The sequence below is a fragment of the Miniopterus schreibersii genome (genome assembly GCF_964146895.1).
Source record: "Miniopterus schreibersii genome assembly, chromosome: 3".
Taxonomy (NCBI): Eukaryota; Metazoa; Chordata; class Mammalia; order Chiroptera; family Miniopteridae; genus Miniopterus; species Miniopterus schreibersii.
Genome location: NC_138103.1, coordinates 30,304,746 through 30,321,767, shown reverse-complemented (window position 1 = coordinate 30,321,767; position 17,022 = coordinate 30,304,746). Strand labels below are relative to the sequence as shown.

General features: G+C 49.1%; 1 protein-coding gene across 1 annotated transcript in view; it reads left to right on the top strand.

Moving 5' to 3' along the window:
* ZAN (zonadhesin) overlaps positions 1-17,022 on the top strand; it is a gene marked incomplete at its 5' end in the record, with an annotated part of 37,185 nt that overhangs the window by 7,918 nt on the left and 12,245 nt on the right. The window contains 22 exon segments of the mRNA XM_081131729.1: positions 28-111; positions 1,044-1,228; positions 3,198-3,339; positions 3,509-3,625; positions 5,541-5,665; positions 5,890-6,035; positions 6,885-7,028; positions 7,792-7,896; positions 8,011-8,180; positions 8,891-9,093; positions 10,250-10,391; positions 10,693-10,937; positions 11,176-11,356; positions 11,640-11,751; positions 12,130-12,224; positions 12,526-12,702; positions 13,708-13,916; positions 14,153-14,294; positions 14,721-14,968; positions 15,046-15,210; positions 15,419-15,543; positions 16,131-16,441. Of these exon segments, the coding sequence (XP_080987855.1) occupies positions 28-111; positions 1,044-1,228; positions 3,198-3,339; positions 3,509-3,625; positions 5,541-5,665; positions 5,890-6,035; positions 6,885-7,028; positions 7,792-7,896; positions 8,011-8,180; positions 8,891-9,093; positions 10,250-10,391; positions 10,693-10,937; positions 11,176-11,356; positions 11,640-11,751; positions 12,130-12,224; positions 12,526-12,702; positions 13,708-13,916; positions 14,153-14,294; positions 14,721-14,968; positions 15,046-15,210; positions 15,419-15,543; positions 16,131-16,441 (3,573 nt within the window).

Below are 17,022 nucleotides of genomic sequence, written 5' to 3'. Positions count from 1 at the left end.
CCACACTTGAACCCACTGGACCTACAGTCTTGGAGATGCCTGTTACTACTACAACTACCTCCACAACCACTGTGACCCAGGCCACCACTGCAACCCCTAGACCTATTCCAGGTATGTGATCATTGGATAAAGAGCTGAAAGTAAGAAGCAATGACTAGGAGAGAGGTAGGGAAAGGGATGCTTCTGGTAGGAAACTGCAGCCGTAGAGGAGGATGGTCCAGACATGGTGAACTTAGAGGGAACAATGAGGACCGACCGCCCTGAGCGAGAGGGACAGCAGGGCACAGGTGGGTGGGGGTATTTGGAACCAAGCACCAGGATTTCTTCTTATTTTTTAATGTAGTATTTTTAAAAAATATCTTTATAGATTTTAGAGAGAGGAAGGGAGAGGGAAAGAGAGAGAGAGAAACATCAGTGATGAGAGAGTCATTGATCAGCTGCCTCCTGCACGCCCCCGACTGGGGCTGAGCCCACAACCCGGGCATGTGTCCTAACTGGGAATCGAACCTCGATCCCTGGATCCTAGGTTGATGCTCAACCTCTGAGCCATACCTGGCTGGGCTCTTCTTATTTTTCAATTGAGATACAATTCACATACCATAATACTCATCCTTTTAAAGTGTACAATTCAGTGGTTTTAGTATATTCACAAGATTGTGCAAACATCATCACTCTCTAATTCCAGAATATTTTCATCACTCTCAAAAGAAACTCCATGCCCATTAGCAGTCACTCCCCATTTCCCTCAACCCCCCAATCCCTGGCAACCACTAATCTACTTTCTATCTCTATGGACTTACCTGTTCTAGACATTACATACAAATGGAATCATATAATATGTAACTGGCTTCTTTCACTGAGCATAATGTTTTCAAGGTTCATCCATGTTGTAGTGTGTATCAGGACTCCATTCCTTTTTATGGCTGAATAATATAGACCTACTTCTTAGAGAAGAACTTGAGTGTGGGGGTAGCCGAGAGACAGGAAGTCTCCCTGAGGGACGCCGTAGAGTGGAGGCTTGATGGAGGCTGTTTTCCCTTTAGAAAACTGCCCCCCAAATGCCCACTATGAACCGTGCGCCTGCCTGGCATCCTGCCGGAACCCCAAGCCCAACTGCGAGCTCGTCTGCAAGCCCGGCTGTGTCTGCAATTCTGGCTTTTTGTTTAGTGACTCCAAATGTGTTAATGCCTCTTCCTGTTACTGTTTCTACAACAATAATTACTATAAGGTAAGACCACTGGGATGCCCAGGCCCCCTGAGGGAGATTGCAAGAGGAACACCTGGGGTTCTGGTTCCATCTCCTTCCCTGGTGAGATGAATTTGGATCCACGACACAGTCCCAAAGGGTCAGCTCTCAAGCAGTGCTTACAGAATGATGGAGTCATTCATTCAGGTTGTGGTTTTGATTGTCTTGTCTGTTTGTTAAGCACCCACTTTGACCAGACATGATGCTAGGCTATGCAGACAATTCCATTATCCCGTGGTCCTGTGCTAAGTGCTCCTAACAGTCTTGATATTTCTGTACTTCTCTGTTCCATACCGGCAGCCTTGATGCATTAGAGACTAGACCAACCAGGTAATGCAGGGCCCTCATCTCAAACCTGAGGAAAGTCCGAGGTCCCTGTATATATAGAGAGCCCTGGACATTGAGTAGAGCTTTCGGCATGTTCAGGGCAAAATATGGTATTCCAGAATCTTCCAAAGTAATTTGCAAATCCCGATAAGATAGGTCAAAAAAGAGGAGTTACTGTTCTTGTCTCCCCTCATTGATGACCCCCTGGGGGGACATTTGTCAAGAGCAGAGGCGCTGAAGGGGAACAGGCTCTGGGCCAGCACTGTCCAAAATGGATAACATTCAAGCCATACATCATTTTACATTTCCTAATAGACACATTTTAAAAAATAAAAGGAAACAGGTTAAACTAATACCAATATCTGCTCAATCCCAAATCTTCTCATTTCAACATGTAATCAATAGTTGTTAATGATTGTTTACATTCCTTTTTTTCATACTAATAGTTTACAAAACCCAGTGTATATTTTACGCTACAGCATATCTGATTTAGACCAGCCACATTTCAAGAGCTCAGTGGACATGTGGCTGATGTGGCTAATCTGAGCTTGAATCCTGGCTCTAGCACTTTGCTGGATGACCTTGGGCAAGGTTCTTTACCTCCTAAAATCTGTTTTCATATCTATAAAATATGCACAATAAGATTTTCTATTTCATAAGATGGTTGTGAGAAGAAATTAGATCCTGACACAGACTAATTACTTAATAAGTGTTAATTATTATTATTAGCAGTTTCTGATAACTATCACATGCAGTCTAGTAATTAACAGTGCTTTTCAGCTATTTATTAGTGTGCAGTGCCTCTTCACAGCTTCAGGTGTTCTTCCTTTTGGTTGTCAGAGTTCCTACTTGTCTCTTAGGGGTCTACTTCCTACCTACCCTACCTCCCTTCACCAGTCCCTGTGTCACTGTTAGGATTAGCTTCAGCTGCAGCCTGGGTAGAAAGATCTGTTATAGCTGTCAGCATCAAGCATCTCTTCCCTGCCCTGGGAGACATGTATTAACTTATTATATATTCACTTATGCATTCAATGAATTTTTTTCAATTAAGTTTTATTGAGTACTTTGAACCCTCCTGGCATTGAGGTCACCATGAATAGGGCATGGTCCTTGCTCTTCTAATACTGTTGGACTCTTTGGGACATATTGGATCTTGGGTCAGTCTCATTCAGCAAGTATTTATTGAATAAGAGCTCTCTGCCAGGAACTGTGCTATGTGTTGGGGCTAAGGTAGTGGATAAAGATAGACATGGTCCCCCACAGGGGGTTTATAATCAAATAAGCCTCAAAATAAATATAAAAGTGCAATTGTGGTAAGTCCTGGGAAGAAAAGATACCCAGAGCTATGAGGAGGACTAGTTGAGGAGGTCTGGAAAGTCTTCCTGAGAAAGTAGTGTCCCTTGAACTGAACCTGCTGGTGCCTAAGAAGGAAGAGCATTCCAGAGTGAGAGAACAGCATGTGCAAATGTCCTGTGGTTGGCAGGAATATCTAGTAGGGTGTGGGAAGAGCAAAGTATGAGCAAGGTTAGGGCAGGTGCGGTGGAGGACAAGGGGCTGTGGCATGGGATGACAGGATCTACCCAAGAGCTATATAGTGTTGTGACCCCTGATCCCTTGCTTCCAGGCTGGAGCAGTGTGGGTCAGCCCCAATTGCACAAAACATTGTTACTGCTGGCCTGGCAGTGGGATGGAGTGCCAGAGCTCTCAGTGCGGGAGACACACAGCATGCCGGCTGAAGAACGGAGAATATGGATGTCACCCCTATGGTGAGACCCTCCCCTAATTCTGTCCCCACCTGCCAGCCTTTCAGAGTGGGTGTGACATCAGGGTTCTAATCCTTCACTTGATGAGAGAAGCTGAGGTGTGCCACTGGGTGGGTAAGGTGGCTCTGGGACCTAGCATGGTGAACCTGCTTCCCCTTTCTTCCCTCTGCAGGCACTGCTACATGCTCTGTCTATGGAGATCCTTATTATCTCACCTTTGATGGGAGGCACTTTAGCTTCATGGGCAAATGTACCTACATCTTGGCCCAATCCTGTGGCAACTCGACAGGTAGAGTCCTGGAGATGCCCCTATGGCCTGGGCAGGGGGTCTGACAGAACAGTTGGGTATGGGGACAAATGGGAAGGGCAAGAAAAGTAAGGGTTGACATGTCTACCTCGAAGCAGGTCTTTCTCAAGACCAGGCTACTGGGGAAAATGCACCGTAGACACTTTTCTCTCTTTTTTTTACCTAGGATGTGTCGGAGGATAGATGATAGATAGATAGATAGGTAGGTAGGTAGATAGATAGATAGATAGATAGATAGATAGATGATAGATAGGTGATAAAGATGATAGATAGATAGATAGATAGATAGATAGATAGATAGATGATAAAGATGATAGATGATAGATAGATAGATAGATAGATAGATAGATAGATAGATAGATAGATAGATAGATAGGTGATAGATAAATAATAAGTAGGCAGAGCAGTGAGGGAATGATTGAGAGAAAGTGACCAAGCAAATAGGGTAAAATGTTAACATTTGCAAAATCTGGGTGAAGGCTGTCCTGGAACGCTTTGTACTATTTTTGCAACATTCCTGTAAGTCTGAAATTATTTCAAAATGAAAAATTAGTATTCACTTTGGCAGCACATATACAAAAAAAACCCACCAAAACTCAAGCATTTTAGGTTCACCAGGCACATAAGATGATAAAAATTCTGCACATTCACGTCAAAGGACCTTCCTCAGTTTGGGAAGTTGCATGCATTTGATTAAAGTGCTTATACAACAAATCAAAGACGGCTTTAAAATTTCAAAACCTAATGTTGAAATATAAAGTATAATCACAATTTTCAACAAATACCTTTTAAGAGATATAGAGTCTTTTATTATAAAAAGAGCGAGAAAAGATAGTAGGCTTTGCTGGCCTGGCCAGGCGTGGCTCAGCGGTTGAACGTCGACCTAGGATCCTGGAGATTGGGGTTCGATTCCCGGTCAGGGCACATGCCTGGTTGCAGGCTCGGTCAATGACCCTCTCATCATTGATGTTTCTATCTCTCTCTCTCCCTCTCCGAAATCAATAAAGATATATATATAAAAAAAAGATATTAGGCTTTGCACTCAGACAAAACCAATGGTGCTTATACTTCAGTCTCCAACCCTAGCATGTACAATGCCATTCTTTTTTTTTCTGGCAATTTCTTTTTATTGACTTTATTGAAGTGACATTGGTTAATAACACAATGCCATTCTTGAATTTATCTCTCTTGTGTCCTTCCAGTAACTAAATTAAATAGCATGTGTTAATTGTAACATATAAAAAGCTGAAGATTTATTTCAATTTGTGTGGAGACACTGTTCACTGTGGCCCTGCAGCCACCCCAACATTTCTTTCTGGCTGACTGAACTTTGATTTGGCCAAGACACTTTATCAGTTGCTTCCTTGGCCAGCTTTTTTTTTTTTTTTTTAATAGTTTCTTTTTTCTTTTGTTAAATATATCTTTATTGATTTCAGAGAGAAAGGGAGAGGGAGAGATAGAAACATCAATGATGAGAGAGTCATTGATCGGCTGCAGCCCGCAACCTGCAACCTGGGCATGTGTCCTGACCGGGAATCGAACGCCGATCCCTAGGTGGACGCTCAACCGCTGAGCCATGCCCGGCTGGGCTCCTTGGCCAGCTTTTATTGAGAGGCTCACCGGGCAGAGTGGCACTATAAGGATGAGAGAAGTGGCACAGCTTCCAGTCCACTGAGGGGAGATGGATTGGCGGCACACAGTGACAGACTGTTCTGGAAGAGGCAGACAGTCACGCCCCATCCTCATATGGATCTGGGCTTCCCTCTTGAACTGCAGAGCCAGCGCCTCTGCGGTCCTTTACCCCCGCAGTGCCAGATATGGGTGCCTCTCCCGGTGGGTGCTCAGAAATTCTTGTTGAATGAGTTCCTGGGCACGCTTCCCTCCTCTCCCCAACCAGAGCCCTTCTTCAGGGTGGCAGTGAAGAATGAGGAGCGAGGACAGCAAGGCACATCTTGCCTGAGCAAAGTCTACGTGACGCTGCCTGAGACCACCATCACCCTGCTCAGTGGCAGGCGCACGCTGGTGAGTCCGGCTTTTGTTCGCCTCTGCTGGGGCCACCTTCGGGCTGCTGCAGCCTTGTCCTGGCCGGTTCTTGCAGCCTCCAGACCCTCTCAGGGTCGGGCTCCAGGGCACTCAAGTGAAGATGTCCTTAGGATTGCTGTGGGAGGTGAATGTGGGAGCATTCTGGGGGTCTTCCTGACCCTCGGATCTGTCTCTCTGTCTCTTTTCTCGGCCTCACTTTCCAGGTCGAGGGTCATCAAGTCACCCTCCCAACCATACCTTCTGAAGGCATCTTCCTGGCTCCAAGTGGGCGATTTGTGGAGCTGCAGACTGCGTTTGGTTTGCGGGTGAGATGGGATGGTGACCAGCAGCTGTTTATAATTGTGCCCAGGTGAGGCAGCTGCCACTTCTCCCCACTCTGCCCCTCCCTCTCCAAGGACCCTGCAACCCTCTTCCCCTTCCATTCCAGGCACTAATTCTTAGTGTAGGTAGGAAGCACCTAGCTCAACAGGCAGGCTTCCCTTTGGATGAGGAGACAGGAGGAAATGGTTTCAGGGCATTGGATAATAGCAGGGTATGCTCACAATGTTTTGAGAATGTGCTAGAAGGAGTCACTAATGGGCTGTGGGAGCTTTCAGAAGAGTGATCACTTGATCCCAGTCTTCAAGAAAGAGTGGCTCACATGGGAAAGAAAGACTTTATAGAACTAGTGAACAGCAAATGCAAGAAAAAACTGAAATGTCTTAGGGCCAGCAAAACATTTATTATGGCCCTGGCCAGTGCGGCCCAGTTTGTTCGAGTGGTGTCCCATGTACCAAAGGGTTGCAGGTTCAGTTCCCAATCAGGGCACATACCCAAGTTGGGTGTTAGATACCTGGTCGGGGTGTGTGCATGCAGGAGGCAACGGATCAATATTTCTCTCTCACATTGATGTTTCTCTCTCTCTCTCTCCCCCTTTCCCTTCCTCTCTCTGGAATCAATGGGGGGAAAAAGGTTTGTTATGGCTGGAAGATGAGATGTAAGCAAAAGAAAGAAGGAGACTGTAAAGATAGCTTGGGGGTGAGGGCCGTGAGATCCTTGTGTGCTTGACACCTGGCATGGAACCCCTGATCTGAGTCTGCAGCTCTTACTTCTCTGCCTGCATCATTCATCCACTCTGCTGTGATGACGCTCATCCACTCTCCTCAGATAACTAAGGCCCCTTCTTTCCATTAACATCTCCTCACTCTGCCCCCTGCAGCACCTACTATGGCAAGCTCTGTGGTCTCTGTGGCAACTATGATGGTGACAGCAGCAATGACAACCAGATGCCTGATGGCAGGCCGGCACGACATGAGGGGCATCTGGGCAACAGCTGGCAGACAGCAGAGGATGTACACGAGGAGTGAGTGAGGATGTCTCCATCTCTGTCACCACCCTCTTGCTCCTTTGTCCCTTTTCAGAACCAAGCACCCTGACTGGCATCACCTTTTATTTCCTCTCTCTTCTGCACTCCCCCCCACTTATGTCCCAACCAAGTCCATGAACTCTACCAACACACCCACTCATCCCCCTCCGCTGTGGTCCCTCAGGGGACTAAGGCCCCTTCTTTCCATTAATGCTTCCTTCTCACCCTGCCCTCCAACAGCAGCTACTCTAGCAAATTTTGTGCTTTCTGTGGCAACTATGAAAACAGCGACAGTAGCACAAGTAAAAACAGTAACCGGATGTTTGATGGCAAGCAAACACCAGAAGAGGGGAGACTGGGCAACAGATGGCAGACAGCAGAAGATATGGTCAAGCAGTGAGTGAGGGTGTCTCCATTTCTGCCACTACCCTCCTCCTCCTTTGCCCCTTTTAGAACCAAACACCCTTATTGGCATCACCCCTTTTCTCTTCTCTCTCCTTCTGCACACCCCCACTTCTGTTCCAGCCAAGTCCACGAACTCATTACCAACATGCTCAGCCTTACCATCCATCAATGGTCCTCAGGCAATTGTGAGCAAACCCCTGTCTTGCTTGTCAAGCCAAGGTTTTCCTATCTCCTTTAGGGCTTGGTGTTCAAGTGTTCTCTACTAGGGGTTGCTGGGAGCCAGGAGACTGCTGGGGTAGGGGCCAAATGGAGGCAAGCCTTGGCCCTTAGGGCATTTGGGGTGGGTCTCTTCTAGGTGCCAGAACAAGGCAAATCCCCCATCTTGCAACTCAACCTTGCGGAACACTCTATCGGGGCCAGAGTTCTGTGGACGGATCATAGTCTCCCATGGAGTCTTTGCGTATGAAGGGGGCAGGATGGGTGTGGAGTGGGGCTTGGCACCTGGGGTCCTCCAAGGCAGGAAGCTCTGCCCTCTCTGCCCCCTCAGTCCCTCCAACCTAGCCTCTCTCCACAGGGCGTGTCTGCCTCACCTTATGACCTCTTTCTTCTTCAACAACTGCATGTTTGACATGTGTAACTACCAGGGGCTGCAGCAGATGCTGTGTACCCATATGGCAGCCTTGACTGAGGCCTGCCAGGAGGCTGGCTACAAGGTGAAGCCCTGGAGAGGACCCCAGTTCTGCTGTGAGTTGTGCCAAGAAGCGGGGGTGGGTGGGGGGATGCTTCCTTCAGACACATATGGGAACAGAGGGCCGGCATCTAAGAATATTAGCACAGGCTTAGGGGTACCTGGTTGAACCCCTTCACTTCCACATGTGGACAGGGAAATTTGCAGTCAGAAATATCCACTGAGAAAATCAGTCACTTGTAAACTCAGAAAGCCTTCTCAGCTGCCTGAGGCTACGCAGAGCAATGCCTATGGGTGTACACCTGCCCGGGTTGCCTGATGCACACATAAACTTCACACTTGTGGCTGGGAGGTTGCCCCATAACTGCCTCACAGCTACTGGTTATGGCCCAGCTCTCTAGGGAACCTGCTTTAAGGGTGGGGCTGTGCCCTTAATCAAGGCCACATTGGTGGTCCCCCAGCTCTCCTTCCACCTTGACCATTTACCTTGGGCATGTCTACATAGCAGCACTGTTGAGGTTCTTGGATCAGTCTGCTCCCATAGACCTGCCTCTTGGTAGCTCCCTGCAGGCCTCTCCTCCAGGCTTAAGGTGGAAGCTGAGCTCCTCAGTCATGCTTCTCCCAGTTCCTCTCTTCTTCTCAACATGGACAGAAGCCTCCAGCTGTGGGCCTTCTGAACTCTGGACTCTGAACTGCCTATGGACCTTCTTTCTCTTGTCCTCAGCCTACTTCATGCCCTTTCCACCTGTGCTTCTCCCTCCACCAGCTCTGGACTGCCCACCCAACAGCAAATACACCATATGTGCCAAGCCGTGCCCCAACACCTGCCATTCCAAGTTCTTTGGCATGTCATGCAAAGGCCGATGCGTGGAGGGCTGTGAGTGCAACCCCGGCTTCATCCTCAGTGGTCTCCAGTGCGTCCCCCAATCCCAGTGTGGGTGCCTTGACTCCACGGGCAGATACATCATGGTGAGCCGCTGGGGCTGGGCCTCCTAGCCATGCAGCCAGAAAGCCCTCCTCCGGGATCTGAAGTCTGCAGCAAGAGAGAAGGGGGTGTGGCAGGGCCTGCAAGGGCTGGGATTAGGGAAATTCTGGCTTAGATCTCATTTCCTTTTTTCTTTCTTCAGCTCTAGTACTTTTCAAGCAGACAGGGATGGAATCATAACGGTTATTGCTTACACTCCCTGGCAGAGCCTGAGACCCCCTCCTTCTCTCCCCTATCTTCCCTGCTTCTATGTCCCTGAGTCATTTAATGGCATCTGGGTCTTCTCTGTACTCTTTCCAAATACCACCTTCTCTCTTACCAAGGCCCCTTTCTCTGCTGAAGGACTTCAGCTCCCTCCTGGGCCCCTATTTTCATAGTTTTCTCAGAGGCAGCGTTTGGAGCCAGACCCTCATCTGTGTAGCTTCTCTCTTCCTTCTTGGCCTTTCAACCAAGTCCTGGAAATGACACTGATGTCTGTCAAAGCCATCTACCACCTGAGATCCTCTTGGATCTCCTCCCCTTGTCCCTCGTTCCAGGTCTACTGAACGCTCTCTGTCTATGCTTTGCTTTCTTCTCAATTTTACCTTCTTTTCAGCCCCTTTCACCCTGCTCTGCCTTCAGCCACCCAGCCACCATGTCTGTTGGAATTCTTCACCTTCTTTGAGGCCCTGTTGAAATACTGCCTCCTCCTTGAAGCCTTCTTGATAGGCAAAGTCAGAAAGCACCCTTCTAAATTCTTGTAGCCAGCACTGACTGTCTGCGTTGATGGCAGGAAACTCTCACTGGGTGCCCTGTTTGTCTTCTTTGGGTGAATATTGCTTGGAGTACATGATGTGATCTATCAATTTACTTATTTACTGCCCCCACTGGCTCATGAGTTCTCTTAGGGCAGGGACATCGTCCATCCAGTTCATTTCTGAATTCCTAATGCCTGGCACCATGCAGACATAAATACCTGTTGAAATAGCGAAGGGACAAACAGATGATGGAATGATTGGATTAGTGAGTGAATGCCAGACTTTTACAACTAATCCTAAGACAGGAATGCCTCCCCAGCGAGCAGCCAATAGTCTGAATAGCAGTGGGCTAATAGTCAGACTCAGGAATAACCTCTTTTTCTTCCTTCCTTTCTTCCTCCAGATAGGGCAGCAGTGGTTTGCGCCAGACTGCAGACAGCTCTGTATCTGTGAGGGCAACAACAAAATTCGCTGTACTCTCTGGGAGTGCCGACCTCTGGAGATCTGTAGTCTTCAGGATGGCATCTATGGCTGCCATGCCAAGGGTGAGCAGTCAGGTAGAAGGTGAGCAGTGGGGCTGCCCATGTAGCCTCAAGCAAGGGCATGACCTTGCCCTAAAGCAGGCTCCCCAGAGAGCTGGAGCATATCCAGGGGCTGGAAGGCAGTTGCCTAGAACTGGAGCAGTGTCTCCAAGGACCCAGAGAGTGAGGTTGGGGTAGGCCCTGTTCTTGACCTCTCCAAGCCGAGCTCACCACCCGATGAGTTACGGTGACTGCTCCAATGTGGACTCACCAGGATGAAACCTCAGGGTTAGTGAACCTCTGAACTCCATCTCCTCTCTCCCAGAATCTGCCACCTGCATTGTCTCAGGTGATCCCCACTACCTGACATTCGACGGAGCAGTGCACCACTTCACGGGCACCTGCAGCTACACCCTCACCCAGACTTGCTTTCTGAGCTGGTTCAACAACTTTGTTGTGAGCTCCACCAATGAGTTCCAAGGTGGGAACTTGGAGGTCTCCCATGTGACAGCTGTCCACATACAGGTCTTCAAACTCCGAATCTCGCTGATCAAAGGCCACAAGGTTGTGGTACGTGCCTCTGCCTACCTCCCGGGGCCTCACACCACCAGCCTCCTCAGAACCTCTACTCTGCCCCTCCTTGCCTGCAGACCTGCCTGGCTGGCCTCCAGAGCCCCTGGGATTTCCACAGCAGCCCTAGCCCCAGTTCCTGAGACACACCCTCTGCCCCACTCCAGCTTCTGTCGTGGTCCTCTTGTTATCCTTGTTCCAAATGCCTTTCTCTACCATGTCCTCCCCGCTTTTGTAGCTGAACGGTCACCGGGTGACCCTGCCTGTGTGGCCTGAACAAGGTCGGGTAAGCATTAGGCCCAGTGGCTCTTTTATTCTCCTCTACACGGATTTTGGGCTTCAAGTTCGCTATGATGGGAACCACCTGGTCAAAGTGACCGTGCCATCCACCTATTCTGGCAGTCTCTGCGGGATGTGCGGTGAGTTCCCTGGGCACCTGCAGGCAAAGCAAGGACAACAGGCTCTTCCTTGCCTATACACACACTTAATTAGGTGTTCTAAATGCTTATCCACCGCTTCATGGGTGGAGGGCTTTGGGTGTGAGGGTGAGTGTTAAGGGAAACTCAAGGTGAAGAAAAAGTTAACCTTGGCCTGTGGAGTGCAGAATGAAGGAGCCTCTTGGGGGAAGGAAAGTGGTGGTCCTGGGGCTGGATCTGTTTGCAGAGCACTTCTGTGGCCTCTGTTAACTGCTTCCTCCTCCAGGAAACTACAACAACAACAGCTCAGATGACAATCTGAAACCAGATGGAAAGCCTGCAGGCAGCTCCATTGAACTAGGGGTTGCCTGGAAGTCAAATGAATACTCTGAAGCTAGGTGAGCTGGGAATAGGGGGTGCCAGGCATGGGGAGATGGACTTGGGGAAGAGCCTCAGTAGGCAGCCGCAGGTGTCCTCTGTGTCCCCAATCTCTCCCAGACTGGGTTTGATGAAAGGCTGTTTGGACCTCCCATGTCCCTGCCTGCTGACTTCTCCTGTGCTTATTGACCTGTCTCTTTGGAGAACCTTTTGGGCAGTCTATACTGAGAGCCAACCTTCCTTCCTGCTGTATCTTCTGACCTTCCTACTTGAGGGCAGCACTTTGTTCTCTTCTCCTGTTCTATTCACATCCCTCATTTTCTCTCCACTTTTGTTTCAGTTTTTGGGACGTTTCCTCCAACCTTAAATTCCTATCCTTTCCCATTCTTTTTATTTAGCTGCTTCTTCGGGGGTGCCAAACCTCCCAGATGCCAGGAGAATCAAGTGGCAGACACCTGGAATAAGAACTGTAATATCTTAATCAACCCTCTGGGTAAGCCTCATTCCCTGCTGGCCCCAGGGCAGGAGAAAGAGGGGGGAGACTGGTCGGGGGGAGGAAGAGTGAGACATGAAATGGACAGGATGTCAGGAGGAAAGCAGGTGGAAATACAGAGGCAGTGTACCTCTTCTTGGGAGCCTGAAGGATAAGCCTTTTTTTGCATCTCGGGAAGTAGGTTCTCAGTAAATACAGGCTTTGTTGGAAATAGATGTCAAATTTGCCCCAAGCAGCTGCCTGGTTCTGCTCCCCTCCCAGGCTTCTGCTCTTCTCTCTCACCTGTGGTTTCATCCTCCAGGACCCTTCTCCCAGTGTCACAGCGTGGTACCCCCACATTCCAGCTTCGCCAGTTGCGTGCATGGCCAATGTGGGACCAAGGGTGATGCCCTGACCCTGTGCCGCTCCCTGCAGGCCTATGCATCCCTGTGTGCCCAGGCCGGCCATCCCCCTGCCTGGCGGAATAGCACCTTCTGCCGTGAGTGACCTGACCAGCACTCCTGCAGCCTGGAGGACACCCCCTCCCCCCGGAACCTTGTCCTCTCCTCCTTTCCCTAAATTCTGTTCCCTTCACAGCCTGGTTCTCAGTCCCTACAGGGAACCTCCTCTGTTCTCTACTTTCCAGTCTCTCCAAGCCCAACCTTCATCCTCTACTGCATCCTCCTCCATCTGATTCTCACCTTACCAAAAAGTTCTGCCCTCATTTGGTTATTCCATCTTTCCCCTCTTACCTAGGCTAGCTCTGTTCCCTTTCTTCCTGTCTTTCCCAGGAATTCTTTTTTTTTTTTTAATTGTCGTAAAATATGCATAATGTAAAATTTCCCATTTTAAAGATTTTAAGTGTCCAGTTCTATAGCACTAATACATTCACATTGCTGTGCAATCATCACCACCATCCATCTCCAGAATGTTTTTCATCTTCCCAAACTGAAACTCTGTCCCCTTTAAATATTTTATTTTTAATATATCTTTATTGATTTCAGAGAGAGGAAAGGAGATGGAGAGAGAGAGATGGAAACATCAATGATGAGAGTCATTGATTGGTTGCAGCCCACAACCTGGGCATATGCCCTGACCGGGAATCGAACCCCAGTCACCTGGATCCTAGGTCGATGCTCAACCACTGAGCCACCCCTGGCCGGGCTCTGTCCCCTTTAAATACTAACTTCTCATTCCCCCCATCCTAACCCCAGGCACTCACTATTCTCTTCTTCGTCTCTATGAATTTGACTACTCTAGGGACCTCATGTATTTGTCTTTTTATGACTGGCTTGTTTCACTTAGCATAATGTACTCAAGGTTCATCCATGTTGTAGTATGTGTCAGAATTTCCTTCTTTTTAAGGCTGAATCCTACTCCATTGTCTGGATTGACCCCTTTTTGTTTATCTGTTCATCTGATAAACATTCCCAGGAATTCTTGATGCCCCAAGGTCAGGGAGCTGGAAATCACTCAGCCCTCACTAACACTAGTTTCTTCTTAGCTCTGAAGTGCCCATCTGGCAGCAGCTACAGCCCCTGTGCCAACCCTTGCCCAGCCACCTGCCTCACCCTGAACACCCCACCAGACTGCCCAGCAGCATTGCCCTGTGCTGAGGGCTGCGAGTGCCAAAAAGGCCATGTCCTGAGTGGAACTTCCTGCGTGCCCTTCAGCAAATGTGGCTGCACTGACCCAAAGGGCTCCTACTATCCGGTGAGAGGCCAGGCCACAAGGGGTGCCCTGCCCTCCCAAGTTCTACAAGTTTGGGGCAGAAGGAGTAAGGCAGGCCAGTACTGGGAGCTGAGGAGTAAGCCCAGAGCCAAAAGGCTGAGAGAGGGCAGTGAGGGAGGTAATCACTGAGTGAAGCAAGCCTCATGGGGAGTTCCAGGTCATCAGGACCCAGTCTGTCTCCAGCTTCCAAGTTTCTATTGCATGCCCACGCCCCACAGGTTGGGGAGAGCTGGTACACAGACAATACCTGCTCCAGGCTCTGCTCCTGCTCCACCCACAACATCTCCTGCCACCAAACCTCCTGCAAGCCTAGTGAAAAGTGCGCACCCTTGAAAGGGCTGATACGCTGCCGGACTGGAGGTATGAGGCCACTGAGAATGCAGGAGGACCCCACAGCAACCAAGATGAGCTCTTCCCAGTGTCCCCGTATACTCTCCTCACTGTCATCTGTAGCACTCCAGTTAGCGGCCCCTCTATGCCGAACAGCTTCTGGTGGGGAAAGATGACCATTGCACTGTCTCTCGGGAAGGGCTCTTTGCAGTCACTCATGGTTGTCCCACGGCGGATGTGAACTTAGATAAATGAGACATTAAAAGTCTCTCTCTGGCAGAATAATACCCGTTCTATTCCTAAGCCTCATACCAGTCTAGCCCTTGTTTCTTTTCTTTACTTTGTCTTCCTTTCCTTTGGAGGCGCCCTTGCCTTCACATCCTTGCCCTGAAGGTGAGGAGAATGCCTGTTCTTGGTTGAGGCTGGGCACTCCTCAGCCACCTCTCTCTCCTGCAGGTATGGGAGTGTGCCGGATCTCAGACAGCTCCTACTATGTGAGCTTTGATGGTAGTTACCATGCCATCAGGAGAGCCTGTAGTTATGTCCTGGTGAAAACATGCCACTTCACCATGGACCTGCCTTTCTTCAAGATTAGTGTCAAGAATGGGAAGAGGAAAGGCCGATTCCCTCCTTTCTACCTCCACCAGGTCAACATTAGCATCTTTGATTCTGTGGTCACCCTGCAAAAGAACCACCATGTGCTGGTGAGCTGGGCGGCACGGGCTGGGGAGGGGGCTCTCTGGTCCTTCTTCCTACTCATGTGCCCTGCTCTTCTCTGTAGATCAATGGCAAACATGTCACCCTTCCCTCGAGAAACAAGATCCGGGGTGTCAGCATCTTTGCTAGTGGCATCTACACCGTACTCAACTTTTACATTGGGTTGAAAGTCGAGTTTGATGGCAGTGGGTTCTTAGAGGTTGAAATTCCTAGAGCCTATTATGAAAAGGTGAGGAAAACACCTGGCTCTTCTCTTAGAGGAGTCAGCCCCCCCCCCCGCCCCTAAAGAGGTGGGACCTTACACCCAAGAGGTCACTCCCCAGAACACGAGAGGGATGCTGAGTGCTCCTTTCTCTTTAGAATGGAAAAGGGGGTGCCAATGAGAAGTGCTTTCCCGCCCCCGCCCCTGCATGCTGAGACTCCCTCTGCCCACCCAGGTCTGTGGCATTTGCGGAAACTTCAATGGTGAGGAGGAGGATGAACTGATGATGCCGAGTGATGAGCTAGCCCAGAATGACATTGAGTTTGTGGAGAGTTGGCAAGATAAAGAGGCCCACCCAAAGTAATTGTTCCCATATCCTTCTGCCTTTTCATAGGAACATGAATTGGGATTCTAGATCAGGTGGCACACCTGGGAGTGCCACATGATCAGAGCACTTCCTTTATGTGTGTAATTCGACTGGGAATGGTTCCTGGGTTCTGGGAACCTATTTGGGGAAACATACAAGTCTTCTATTCTTGGCTTCAAAACATGGGAGGGAACCGAGGCTGCATGGAAGGTGGCCAGAACTCAAAACCAGCTTCCCTGCCTGGCTGGTGTGGCTCAGTTGTTGAACATCAGCCTATGATCCAGGAGATCAGGGTTTGATTTCTAGTCAGGGCACATGCTCAGGTTGTGGGCTCGATCCCCAGTAGGGGGTGTGCAGGAGGCAGCCAATCATTGACTCTCTCATCATTGATGTTTCTCTCTCCCTCTCTTCCTCTCCCTTCTTCTCTCTGAAATCAATAGTTATATTTAAAACACACAAACAAAACAAAACACACAAACAAACAGCTTCCCAGTGAAGCTGAGATGTCTTTTCGGTGCACCAAATAATTTTTATAAGTGGGGCAGTGGCTGTCCCTATGATGACCCCTTTCCCTTCCCAGTTGCCAACAAGATCACAAAATACATAAGCAGATGAAGACCATCACAGAATATCAGGAGACTCAGACTGCAAACTGCAAGCCAGCTCACCTAGTGAGAGCCCTGGAGCAATGCCAACTGGCCTTTGAGGCCCCAGCTTGGACTAAGTGTGCCACCCACGTAGACATTACGCCCTTTCTGCTGGATTGTATGCACAACCTTTGTGAGTTTAGAGGCCTAAACCATGTCCTCTGCGAGTCTCTGGAAGCCTTTGGGACCGCCTGCCAGGCCCAGGGGCTCGAGCCCCCAATCTGGAGAAACAGCAGTTTCTGCCGTGAGTGTCTCCTATGGTTACCCCAAATAGTTCCCAAACCCTGTTTCTGTCTGTGGATCCCTTAAAGCTACCCTGTTCTCCTTTCCAATTATTTCTGACCTATTTCTTACCTCACTGTCTCTGAGGAGCACTGTTTACAATAACCCCTTAGACCATGCCCTTCCCACTGGGACAGCATGGGCTGCTTCTCATCTACTTCACTAACACTGTCTCTCCAAAGGATAGGTGAGCCTTTTACTCTCCTGCGTGGCTGTTACTTGCAAGATTAAGTCCAAGCTCCTGTCTGAGATGTACGATATCCTGCACACTGCCCCAGCCTCTCCTTGCTCACCCCTTTCCTGAGCACCTGCCATCACCTGCACCAAATGACCCCATTCTCCACACAGGCCTTGCTTTTCCACACCCCTCCCTGATTTTATACACACTGCTCCTTTATACACACTGGAAAGTTCTCCCCTCCTGGCAGACTTCTAGGCATGCTTCTCTTTAGAATTTGAAAAAAGAGATTAATCACATACCACAATATTCACTCCTTTAAAGTGTATAAGGCTGGCTTTTAAAGTGTATACCACTGGTTTTTA